Source organism: Candida jiufengensis (genome assembly GCF_024610255.1).
Source record: "Candida jiufengensis strain CBS 10846 chromosome Unknown scaffold4, whole genome shotgun sequence".
Taxonomy (NCBI): Eukaryota; Fungi; Ascomycota; class Pichiomycetes; order Serinales; family Debaryomycetaceae; genus Lodderomyces; species Lodderomyces jiufengensis.
Window position 1 is genome coordinate 803,649 of NW_026261559.1, and position 13,112 is coordinate 816,760.

A 13,112-nucleotide genomic window follows, 5' to 3' on the forward strand; every position below is an offset into this window, starting at 1 on the left:
ACAACTTATCGTTTTGAAATTTCATTACATCATTTTCAACGTATTAGTTTTGCATGATATTTGCAACTAAAAAATTGTTTTAAATAAATATTTCATTTCAAGTCAATTAAAGCTGATGAGTTTATACAACAATACATTTGAATACAACAACACTGAAATTAACATCATAGAATCAAATAAGAAAGCTTTTTCAAATTTGCCTGACTACAATAACAATAACTATTTTGATATTGGAAGTCTTTTGGAGTTTAACAATCATCAATCTTTTTCATTAATATCAGAACAAGATCAAGTGGATTTGGATATAAATTCAGACGAAGAAAAATCAACACCTTTTGATGGTTCATTTGATATAATGTCAGTCGAAGAAAATGAAAACCAAAAAGATGATGATATTAAGACTGATATTACAACCAATAGTAGTACCAAATCTTCACCTCATAATATAGTAGGTACAAGTCCAAATCTTAGTGGAAATTATTTCAAAAATTTATCAATTAATTCCAATAAATCAAAAAGAGATGAAAATCCAGAACTGATCAATTACTCACCTATTATTAATTCTCAAAATTTGAATTTAAATTTAATTCAATCAAATAATTTTAGTTTCAGAAAATTAGGGGGCGAAAATAATAATGAAAATAAATCATCAGAATTTTTGAATTCAATTAATATTAATTTAGCTAATCCAACAACAAACTTTGGTTCATCATCATTAAATACAAGAAATATATATGATATACAAAATACATCAAATTCTTTACCAAATTCATTACAAAATGTAAATCAAAATCCTCCTATTTCATATAATAATAATTCAATAATAAATGCTGCAACAAAATCTAAAATTAATACGCATAATGCAGAAAATGTTATAATTAATCAACTGCCTCGTGCTACCAGCTTTACATTATTACTGCATACAAATAATAAAATTAATAGAAAAAATTCTTTTTCATATAATAATAATAATAATAATAATAATAATAATAATATAAATAATAATAATCCATTATTATTAAATTTGGCAACAACTAATTTTAATTTACAACAACAACAACAACAACAACAACAACAAAATCAACAACACGCTCATTTATCATCACATGAATTTCAAACCCATATAAATTATGATCAACAACCTACATTTAATATTTCATCATCATTACCTTTATCAAGTTCATCTTCTTCATCATTAACAAATTTATCAGTACCAGTATTACCAAGTAGTAATAATTCTTTACAGAATACAAAATTAAATATAATTACAAATTTAAATAAATCTTTAAGTGCTTTGTCATCACCAATAAACCCTAGTTCATCTGTTAGTTTAATGGCATCAAAAGTTTTACCAAATGAACCTAAATCGATTGGGGTTGTACAATCTACAAATACTTCAGCTACAAATAAAAACAGATCTAGTTCATCAACAAGTGAAAATGCTAATCCAATGCTTCAGTCTTCTTCGTCATCATCAAATATCTCGACGATAAATTTATCACAGAATGAAAAGATCAAAAGAAGAAAACATAAAAACTCAAAATTAGGTTGTCCAAATTGTAAGAAAAGAAGAGTTAAATGTTCAGAAGATTTACCATCATGTATCAACTGTATTAAACATAAAGTGAAATGTGGTTATTTAGAATATACTGAAGAACAATTACAAGAATTAAGAGAAGCTAAACAACAAAATCAAATTCAAAAATTAACTCAACCGAGAAGTGTCACTGATTCACAAAAATTAATTCAAAGGTCATCTTCAAGTAGTAATATAGCTAAAAATGATGAAGATAGTGAATCAGATAATGAGGAAGAACAATTAACTGCAAATGTTAATGCCAATAGAATCATCAAACCCAAAGCAAAAAGACAATCATCTGCATCATCAATTAATAAATTATCAGATCAATCTTCAAATCGTAAATTATCGGTATCCAGGAAATCCAGTAGTAACAAAAATTTACCAAAATTATCAACTTTGACAAAGGAAGATGATGAGTTTGTTAATACAACAAGAGATAAATTAAATATACATCGACAAAATTCACATAGAAAAAGTGTTACTCAAAATTTCGATAATTTATTGAGTACTGAAGATGAAAATGAAATTATATATCCAGTTTATAAAATACAATCAGAATCAATATCACCTGATGAAAAAGATAAATTAAGGTTACCAACACATCATTTACAAGACGATATAAATATAGATTCTCCTCAACAATATCAAACTCCACAACAATTTCACCTGATGACACCACTTGAGCATCAACATCACCAAATGAATTCACAAGCTTTACCAGGTGCTATTTATCAAACAGTAGCTTTCAAATACAAAAAACGAAAAGAAATAGACTATTCTAAATTCTTGTTAGAAGTCTTGAAAGCAGTTGGTCCTGCGATTCATAAAGGTGAAGCAAATTTATTTCAAATTAGAGAATTATACACGTTATGGTTAAACTCATTTATTTTCAAAGGTTATACAAGTCATTTAATGTTTATGGTATTATTAAATTTAAGTGCCAATTATCTTATATCAAATTGTTTTAATGATACTTATAAATATTATAGTTCAGATGGTGAAATTTCACTGATTTCTAGAGGAATTGAATTAGCAAGAGTTAGACAAACTTGTTTAGTTAAATCAATTCATTATTATGCTGAAGTTATAAAAAGTTTAAGAACATTGTTGAATACAAATGCTGATCCTGATACTGCTGGTTCTGTATCATATATTTTGAGTTTAATGTCAGTATATGATCCAGAAAGTTCACTTAATTCAACTGTATGTTTTAGAGAAGGATTATTTGGAGTTTTAACCTATAATATTAATTCATCAATGAAAAGTGGGAAAGTTCCAAGATTAGTTCCAACTCATTTAAAATTAATGGCAAACATTGTTTCATCTATACATTTTCCAGGTTATGATCCAACATTTATAATTGAATGTCAACTGTTATTTATAAGGTTTGGTGAAATCTTATTACCAATGATTGAACATGGGAAAGTTAATTCAACTTCAAATCAATATTTAACTCATCAATTCTTGGAATTAAAATATAAAGAATTACTACAATTTCTAAATGAATCAATTGAACATTATTTACCACAAATTAATAATAATTTATTTGATATGGAATTACAACAAAGACTATTATATGATTTAATTATAAAATGGGTTAAAATGTTTCCTGGTAAATTTATTGCAAACAAGAAGACTCAAGGTCCCATGGAAAAAATCTTATATTTATTTTATAAATTAGTTAAAAAATCATTATTGGCAATATTCCCACAAATTAAATTTTTCTTTTTAAGAGATTTTGATAGTCCATTAATGATGGATGTTTTTGCAAGTAATGATGATTATGATATTTATAAATTTGAATTACAAAATCCATCAACAATGAAATTTGATTTTAAAATTTATCAACCTTTTATAAATGAATTAAAATATATTTCATCATATTTAATAAGAACAATTACATTTTTCCAATTAAGATTAAGTTTATTATATAAATTTTTAGTTGAACATATGGCACAAGAAAAATTTAATATTATGGAAATTAATCAATGGAGAAATAATATAAGTGATATAACTAAAATAAGACATGAATTTATTGAAAAAATAGGTATAAAAGAAATTCAAATTACTTCATTTGCAAAACAATATATTAGAAAACAAAATTATCCTCAAAGATCTATTGGTTATGAATTAAATGTAAATGAATTAATTGAAAGTTCAATTATTGATGATGGTAATATTGATTTTATGAAATTAAAACCACTGGGTTTATTAAATGATGATTTTGATATTAGAAATGAACAGATATAAAAGGAAGGGAATAAATAATAAAATTAAAGAAGCATTATTAAAGTCCTACTAGTTAAAATTTTTTAACAAATGTATTTTATTAAATTACAACCTAGAATATTTTTCAATTCTTCATATATTTTACGTAAAAATTTTTGAACGAGTAAATAAATTAGATAAAATATTAAATCATTGCAAGATCGATCAATGTAGATAATCTCAGCTCCTGTTTGAACTGGTTGTACGAACTAATTAACTCTGATACTTGCAAATAGAAATATTATAATTCTCTTACAAAAAAATATCAAATATTCTCGTACAATAATAAATAAATTATCCAGCTTTACGCACTAAACAATTAATGCGCTCGTTAAAAAAAGTCTCCTAAAATTTATTTTAATCAACAACAAACAAAAACAAGAAAAAAAAAAATTAATATAAAACTAGAAATTGAATCTAAAACAATATTTAATACAACATCATTGATTTTGATATATACAAAAGAAAAGAAAAATTAATAACAAGCTAGAATCATTTTTTTTTATCATTATAGCATATTTTCACTAGTTACTGTTCAAAAGTATTAAGAAACTATATCATCACATAACTAAATAAAATCAACTAATTTGAACAGCAAAGATTAAAATAACATAATTAATTTCACACATTTAATATAGCCCCAAATAAAATTTAAAAATACATACACAACTACATAATACACATATAAAATAATGTCAGATAATACAGATGATTATTCATATGATTATGAATATTTATATAAAATAGTATTAATTGGAGATTCAGGAGTTGGAAAATCAAATTTATTATCAAGATTTACAAGAGATGAATTTAATTTAGAAAGTAGATCAACAATTGGAGTTGAATTTGCAACAAGAACAGTTGAAATTGATGGTAAAAGAGTTAAAGCACAAATTTGGGATACTGCAGGACAAGAAAGATATAGAGCAATTACATCTGCTTATTATAGAGGTGCAGTAGGAGCTTTAATAGTTTATGATATTTCAAAAACAGAAAGTTATGAAAGTGTTAGTAGATGGTTAAAAGAATTAAAAGAACACGCTGATGCAAATATAATAATAGAATTAGTTGGTAATAAATCTGATTTAGATCATTTAAGAGCTGTACCAACAGATGAAGCAAAAAATTTTGCATTAGAAAATAATTTATTATTTACTGAAGCTTCAGCATTAAGTTCTGATAATGTTGATTTAAGTTTTCATCAATTATTAAAAAATATTTATGAAATGATTTCAAAACATCAATTAGATATTAATGAACAAAGTGGTGGATTAAAAACAAGTAATAATGGTCCTACTATAAGTTTAACTCCTGCTCCAAAAGATAAAAATAAAAGTAAAAATAATGGTGGATGTTGTTAAAGTTTGAGGAGTTATACAATTATATAATACATTTAATTTTTTTTTTGATTTTATAAGTATATTTATATTATATGAATTTGTATATATATATAATTATAAAAATATACAAAAAATATATAATATATTTATAAAATGCAGATATTTCTAGTTATTAATCATGAAAATGGAGTAACGAATTATACATACTTAATCATTATAAATGTAATGAATTGTATATACATATACATATATATATATGTTGGTGATTTATGCAATTTTTTTTAATTTACCAATTGGTTGTTTTATAATTCTATTTTTTTTACCATTTGCAATTCTTGTTTTTAAATCAATTAATGGACCAGTTTCAATAGTAAAATTAACAATTTGCTCACCTCTTAATATTATTAAACCTAATTGTCTTTTTACAACATCCGGTTTGTTAATTTTTGGTATTTCAGTTGGAAATAATGGAGTATTTTTAGTGGTTATAGTCGGTCTCTTGTTTTTATTCTTATTATTTTTTTTCAATTCTTGCCAACTCTTTTTTGTAATTCTTGATTCTTCACAATCTGATAATACTAAATTCATAAATTTATCAAATGATAATAATGATCCAATATATATTCTATTATCAATTGTTGTAATTTTTAATCTATAATTTATTAAATCCGACATTCTTGTCTTTTTAGTAATCGGTAGTTTTGATGACTAGAAATAAATAAAGTTAGTATATTTGAAAAGATATTGACATCATCATCATCATCATCATGTCAATCTTAGACTAATTTTTCTATGAAAATCGTTGAAACAATAACTATTTTAATATGATGATAGTTTGCTAAAATTTTAAAATTTTATTAAAACAATATTAAGACATACCATATCTGAAATTATATAATGACTATTGCTATGATGAATTTAAAAATAAGTGTGTAAAATGTGATAATATATATAAAATAAATATATTTAAATTTCAAATCGTAAATAAATTTAAATCAAGTAAAGGAAGTTTAAATATAACGATATTTGTAATATGTGATATAAGTTAAAATATTAAAGAACTAATTTGTTATATGAATAATGTATGTATGTCTTATAATTATACAATTGTAACTGTTTTTTTGCTCAAAATATTATTATTATGACATCAAACCTCAATAAGAAATGTAGTGTAAATTTTACAGAAATTTATATACTAATACTATGGTATATTATAGTATATTGCGAGTTATAACTATAAAGTATACTGTAGTAGAACTATATTAATTATCCTATAGTGATAGGAAGAAATTCTTCTCATGAAAAGAGCCTTGAGTTACTACTATTTAATCCTGGTCACTCTTGTCTACTCAAATAAATATATTTTAAAGCGTAAGTCGTCATCGACTATTCTAAATTTACTACATTCTCTATCACGGAGTTGTTTTTAAGAATACTTAATATTAAAATGTTAATCTTGTAGTACAAAAAGTTCAAAAAGAATTGAAAAATTCGGGGTGGTTTTATTTTTAAATATTTTTATTATTATTCGAAATTAAGAAAAAGGGAAGAAGCAAATTAAATTCTAATAGTTTAGTATTGAATAATAATTATTTATTCTAATAATAATAAAATGTGAATTGCTCCCGAAAAATCAACGAACTTATAATTTTAAATATTCTTACAATATATATTTCATTCAATTATTAATATAGAATTATATTATAATTTTTAATTCTATTAAATTCTATTATAAATATCAATTGAATATTCCAATTATTTTTTAGAATTTTTATAAATTTTCTTCTTTTATATATTTTATAAAATCAATTGATTAAATATTATATTGAAAAGTCAACTTAATTGAATATAATTAATATTAATTAAAAAAATGGCTGAAACTGAAGATAAAAGAAAATATAATGGTAAACATTTAACCAAAAAGGCAAGAGAAGAAAGAGAACATGATGATAAAGTTTCTGATAAAGATGATAAAAAGGAAAGAAAGAAACAATTAGAAAAAGGTCATGATGAAGCAACTGCTGAAATTGATGATAGACAAGAAAAAGAAGATTTAAAAGTTGATAATGAATTATTAGAAAAAACATTTGGAAAACCTGATTCAGATGGTAAAAGATCAAAATCAAAAGCAACTGGAGAAGAACCAGATAAAAAGAAAAAGAAAAGAAGAAATTATGATGATGATGAAAAAGATAAAAAAGATGCTAAAAAAGATGATGAGGAAGAAGAGGAAGATGATGATGAAGATGAAGATGATGAAGATGATGAAGAAGAAGAAGATTATGATGAATCAAAAGCTGATGAAGAAAATGGTGATGAAGATGCAGATCCATTAGTTGAAATTGATGAAAGTAATATTTTAAAAGATGGTAAAAGAACAAGAGGTAAAAAAATTGATTTTAATGAAACTGCTGAAAAATTAGATAAAGAAAATGGTATATTACAAGAAGATGGTGATAAGGATGGTGATGAAGTACCTGCTGAAAAAGATGTTGCTGGTGATGAAAATTTAGATGATGATGAAGAAGATTATGAAGAAGGTCAAGAAGCTTATGAAGAAGAAGAAACTGAAGCTGTTGAAGTTTAAAATGTCTAATTTAAAAAAATTACCATCTTTTACTTATATAACAAACAGTCGGAGTTTTCTTTTTGTATGTTTGATACATACATACTTTATTTTTGTTCTATTCTAACTTGTTATTTATATAGTTAAAAAAATTTATATATATATTTATATACTTATGTTTGTAACAATAAAAAATTTATCAATATTATTAAATTATAGTCAATTATTCTTACTGATACTTTGAAGAGTTGTTCATTGTAAATTATGGAATTAATTTTGGTTGTAAGTTTTTATTTTTTTGCAACTGTCACACGGTAATTTATTTGTCTTAAGTTAGTGACAAGTTCGACGTAGATTTTAGACTTTTCTGCAATCTTAAGTCGCATTACACTTATTACGAAATACATAAATTTAAATTATGTCGAAACGAGAACTTTCTAATACAATTCGTTCACTCATCTTAAATACATTCTGAATTGTAATAATGAATGGTCTTGAATGAAAGAATTTAGTAGAGATTCAAATCTCTTAAATATAGTAGTTTCTCGATAAAATGAAAATATTTATTCTTCATCTCTAAAAATATAAAAACTATAAAAAGTTTGTAAATATTGAGAAGTATTTATATACTTCAAAAACTAATAAAAAATTATATATAAAAATAATAATATAAAAAATCACGACATTTAGAACAATGTGTTATAATTTGACTTATGTCCAATTAACCTATTTTGTTACCAATGTAGGTAATTGGTGACACAACCACATTTTATCTAAATTTTAATGCGAAAAAGTGTATATTTTTAACAGCCAAAAAGTAAAAAACATAAAGAATAAAAAATATATTATTAATCTACAATTTTCAAATTTAAGGTAAAGAATAAAAACTTTTGAACATAATACCTTTAAATTACAAAAAAAAAACTAAAAGAAAAGTACAAACCCCAAACTAATCATAATATTAAATAAATAAATAAGCTAAGAACAAAATGAAGTAAAAATTAAATAAATTAATATGACAAAAAAAGAATAATATTCGCAAACCAATTTGAATGCTATATTATTTCTTCTTCTTCTTTTATAGTTATTGATTGTTGTGGATCTAGGGAGTTATCAATTGAGTTTAATTTTTCTAGTTCTTCATCAAATGATTCAATTGGATCCAATGTATTTATATCCTCAATATGATCATCATTATTATTATTGTCGTCAATGTTGTTATTATTAAGATGACCAGTATCATTATCACCGTTGATTTCTAATACTGATTCATTTCCATCTATTATATTTCCATTTTCTTGTACTTCCATTTCTTCTTCATTCTTTATTATTGAATTTTCATGACCATTTGTCTCTCCATTTGTTTCTTCTTCTTCAACTTGACTTTGACCATCAGTTTGAGCTTGAGCTAGAGCCTGGGCTTCGGCTTCAGCAGCTTCAGCAGCAGCAGCCGCTTGTAATTTTAATTGCTTCTTAGTTAATTTAATCTCACCTCTTTCTTGTCTTATACTTTGTTGTTCTCTATATTTAGCTAAATAAATTTTTAATACTTCAGCATAATTTTCAAACCCCAAGTCATACATCAGATATAAAATATCTTCACCATTTATAGTTTTACGTTTTTCCCTAAGACATCTATCACTTGCTTCACTTGTTATAAATGATATAAATTCAGAAACACATTCTTGCATACACTCTTTAGCATCTTTTGAAACTTTTGCAGTTGATGGTAATGTATTTTTCATTAATCTTGCTACATTTGCTATAGGTAACCATCGATCTTGTTCTCTTAATTCTATATCTCTTGCATTTTGATCCATTATTTTGATTTTTTAAAGTTTTAGGTTATAGTAGTACGTGAGTTTTTTTGGAATATTTATGTTTGAGAAATAGTTAATGATTAATTAATATTTATGTGAGATAGTGAATATTATATTATACTATTCATGGACTGTTTTACTTGAATATATATATATTTTAATATTGTAGTCTTGTAAATTCAAACTTGATTACTATTAATTCTATTGTAAATGGCTAGAATCGTGTATTTAAAAATGTTCGGTTAAAAAAAAACAAAATTAAATTTTTCAAAAATTAAAAAAAAATAAAAAAGTAAATTTCGCAAATTTGGAAGTGACAGGAGATTTAATGTTGTGACAAGTGTGGAAATATGTGTTAACATCTTTAATGTTGCTTGATAGTTCATTAATAAAGTTACAAATCTTCATATAATATCCAAAAGAAATTGATTAACCAAAGTTTCAATCGACTAATTCAAATATTGATCATCATTATTAATTGGTTAATCTGCAATTTATGTACAAAGTTTGGCAAATAAGTCAATTTTCATTCCAAAGTTGCAAGCATAATGTCACTAAAGATCAAAAAAGATGATACAATTCAATTAAACAAATCAGAAGAACCTAAATCCAATGTAATAGAAGAAACGGCGAAAGGAATAACATCACTAGTATTTGTCCAAATAATAACAAAATTATTCACATTTTTATTAAATCAATTATTAATAAGATTTATATCACCTGAAATATTTGGATTGACAATATATTTAGAATTTTTAGTATCAACTATATTATTTTTCAGTAGAGAATCCATAAGATTATCTATTCAAAGAATAACAAATGATCTTAAAAACAAAACTAGAACGTTACAAAAAATTATAAATTTTGGTTTTTTACCTTTATTTTTATCAATTCCTATTACTTTATTATTAGGTTATTTTCAAGGATATAGATCAGATAATTTCCAAAATTATCTATTGAATTTACCTTTTCATAATTTGATTTTGGTGTTTTTGGTTTTGCTGATTATTTTGGAATTAAGTATTGAACCAATATATTGTGTTTATCAATATCAATTAGATTTTAATAAAAGGTCTAAATTTGAGAGTATTGCATTATTTATCAAATGTGTTACTACTTTTATTGGAGTTTATTTTGCGAAATATTATAAATCATCATATTCTGAATTTAGTGGATTATCAATTTTAGCATTTACAATTGGTCAATTATCTTATTCATTAACGTTATTTATATTATATTCTGTTTCATTTTTGGGATTTAATAAAGTAAATGGAACTAATGTTGAATATTCAATAGTTAATGTTGGTGAAGGAAATAAAACTCACTATTTTGACTCAAATGTTATTGCAATTTTCAAAGGATTCTTCATTCAAATGATTTTTAAACAATTATTAACAGAAGGTGATAAGTTACTAATTTCATATTTATGCACGATTGAAGAACAAGGTATATATGCAGTGATTGTAAATTATGGATCAATTATTGCTAGAATATTATTTCAGCCATTAGAAGAATCAACAAGATTAATGTTAACAAAAATTGTAAATAGTAACGAAAAATCTAAATTAGATTCATTATTACAATCATTTACATATATTAAAATGATAAGTTTATTTTATTTTAATTTATGTGCATTTTTATTATTTACAGGTATAAGTAATGGATCATTTTTATTAAAGTTCATGATTGGTAAACAAAATAGATGGGAAACAGCAAATATTTATGAATTATTTCCAATTTATATTGTATATATTCCATTTCTAGCATTCAATGGGATTTTTGAAGCTTGTTTTACAAGTATTGTAAAACCACAAAATATGCAAAAATATTCAAATTTTTTAACATTTGTTACTGTGTCCATTTTGGGGTTATCTTATTTGTTGATAAAAGAATGGGATTATAGATTGACTGGTTTAATGATTGCAAATATGATCAATATGTTTATGAGAATAATATACTGCTCAACAGCTATAAAAAATTATTATAAACCTTTGAATAAAAAAATGGGTATATTACAAATCGTACTGTATACATCTGGTTCAGTTGGTGTAACAATTGGAATTTGGTTGCTACAATATTTCTTTGTATTTAAGGAAAAATCTTATGTTACTAAGACTTGGGAAGAATTATTTAAAAGTGCTGTACTTTCAGCTGTATTGTTGATAAATTTAATGATATTAGAAAGACAAAATCTACAAAATACCGTTAAACGAGTGTTTAAAATAAAAGATGAATAAACAATTATAGACTACACCGTAATAATTACTTTTTTTAGCTCTTAATAAAAATTATGATGTAAAAAATTACAAAAATTTAGAGTCGTATCACATAGACACTAACAAATTATTAATTAGCTAACGATGTGCCATCCAATATCGCCTCCATTACGGATAATATTACTGTGCTGAATTACTTCCCTCCAGTGATGATATTATTAATTACCTGAATTAAACATATTGATTACTCAAATAGTTTAAAATTCAAACCGCAAGAATCGAACTGGACACTTCGAAAATTTGAACAATTTAATAGTGTACAAACAGTGCACTTCCGCCAAAAGCCATCACAGCCAAAAATCTTATAAAACTGAAGCAGGGTCTATTTGACGGGTTACATAGTAAATTACTTTTCTTTGACATCAACCATATGGCTTGCTACGAAAATTTGAGCCTATAGCATTGATATATAAGTAACTATCATGCTCCCTGAATGGTATAGTAAATTACTAGAAGAAAGAGAAGTTTTTTTTTTCAGAGGTAATCTCTCTTTTTCTATTTGACTAAAGATGAGCAAATTACTACAACTGAATACTCCTCCTGATCCATCTCTTAATTGCTGCAATTTGTCTGTTTGCATAACCGCTTAATTGGTATCTTTAGTTATTGTTATGCTAGCGAAATGGCGGTAATTGTAAAATTTAATGGTTGTTATAACTCGAAACATCTGAAACATAAAAGAAGAGTAGAAAAAATAATCGAGATTTATAATCACCTATACATCAGAATTTACAACCTCATAAAATGTCAATAGCAGATCTACTGAAAGAAGTAGATAATTTAGCCAAAATAATTATAAATAAGAATGCAGAGTTGGAACAATTAAAGAAAAGATATGATAGCAAAATTAAGATAATTAACGATTATATTTCAAAAATACGACCAGAACTGGTAAATGAAGAACAAATATCAGATGAACAATTCGTAAATCTACTAAATAAGGACGTCAAATGTACTCAATGTGGTCATCAATTAAACAACAAAGAAGAAGATGAATTTTTACTAATACCCAAAAATCAAATTCAATATTTACTACCGCAAGGACAGTTGCATACTCAACCAATACTAAAACAAGATCCAAACCCCATCAAACCAATAGAGTCTAAAAGTAAAAAAAAGAATCATATCATATGTTCATTTTGTAAAGAATCGGGTCATACCAGAGCTAAGTGTCATAAAAAATTAGGAATTCAGACATCATAAAAATAATCAAGTATCTTATAAGCTTTTTTTTAAAAAAATATTCATTGATTCATTTCA

The 13,112-nt window shown here is 24.3% G+C and overlaps 7 protein-coding genes across 7 annotated transcripts; 5 read left to right on the forward strand and 2 right to left on the reverse strand. All coding sequences in view use genetic code 12, as the record gives it.

Annotated features, from left to right (window-relative positions):
• Positions 1 to 115: 115 nt before the first annotated feature.
• On the forward strand, positions 116 to 3,832 carry ECM22 (Ecm22p; the record flags this gene model as incomplete). The annotated part of the gene is made up of 1 exon (XM_051762737.1): positions 116 to 3,832. One exon carries the CDS (start codon positions 116 to 118, stop codon positions 3,830 to 3,832), a length of 3,717 nt encoding a protein of 1,238 aa, XP_051620787.1.
• A 710-nt stretch (positions 3,833 to 4,542) lies between these two features.
• On the forward strand, positions 4,543 to 5,211 carry YPT31 (Rab family GTPase; the record flags this gene model as incomplete). The annotated part of the gene is made up of 1 exon (XM_051762738.1): positions 4,543 to 5,211. One exon carries the CDS (start codon positions 4,543 to 4,545, stop codon positions 5,209 to 5,211), a length of 669 nt encoding a protein of 222 aa, XP_051620788.1.
• Positions 5,212 to 5,457: 246 nt separating this feature from the next.
• On the reverse strand, positions 5,458 to 6,072 carry KGF54_002277 (mRNA splicing protein; the record flags this gene model as incomplete). The annotated part of the gene is made up of 2 exons (XM_051762739.1): positions 5,458 to 5,898; positions 6,070 to 6,072. 2 exons carry the CDS (start codon positions 6,070 to 6,072, stop codon positions 5,458 to 5,460), a joined length of 444 nt encoding a protein of 147 aa, XP_051620789.1.
• Positions 6,073 to 7,060: 988 nt separating this feature from the next.
• On the forward strand, positions 7,061 to 7,777 carry KGF54_002278 (histone H2A.Z-specific chaperone CHZ1; the record flags this gene model as incomplete). The annotated part of the gene is made up of 1 exon (XM_051762740.1): positions 7,061 to 7,777. One exon carries the CDS (start codon positions 7,061 to 7,063, stop codon positions 7,775 to 7,777), a length of 717 nt encoding a protein of 238 aa, XP_051620790.1.
• Positions 7,778 to 8,811: 1,034 nt separating this feature from the next.
• HAP31 (Hap31p) lies at positions 8,812 to 9,576 on the reverse strand (the record flags this gene model as incomplete). Its single annotated transcript, XM_051762741.1, has 1 exon — positions 8,812 to 9,576. The coding sequence occupies one exon, from the start codon at positions 9,574 to 9,576 to the stop codon at positions 8,812 to 8,814; it is 765 nt and encodes a 254-aa protein (XP_051620791.1).
• A 548-nt stretch (positions 9,577 to 10,124) lies between these two features.
• On the forward strand, positions 10,125 to 11,813 carry KGF54_002280 (glycolipid translocation protein; the record flags this gene model as incomplete). Its single annotated transcript, XM_051762743.1, has 1 exon — positions 10,125 to 11,813. The coding sequence occupies one exon, from the start codon at positions 10,125 to 10,127 to the stop codon at positions 11,811 to 11,813; it is 1,689 nt and encodes a 562-aa protein (XP_051620792.1).
• Positions 11,814 to 12,596: 783 nt separating this feature from the next.
• Positions 12,597 to 13,055, forward strand: KGF54_002281 (uncharacterized protein; the record flags this gene model as incomplete). Its single annotated transcript, XM_051762744.1, has 1 exon — positions 12,597 to 13,055. The coding sequence occupies one exon, from the start codon at positions 12,597 to 12,599 to the stop codon at positions 13,053 to 13,055; it is 459 nt and encodes a 152-aa protein (XP_051620793.1).
• Positions 13,056 to 13,112: the final 57 nt, after the last annotated feature.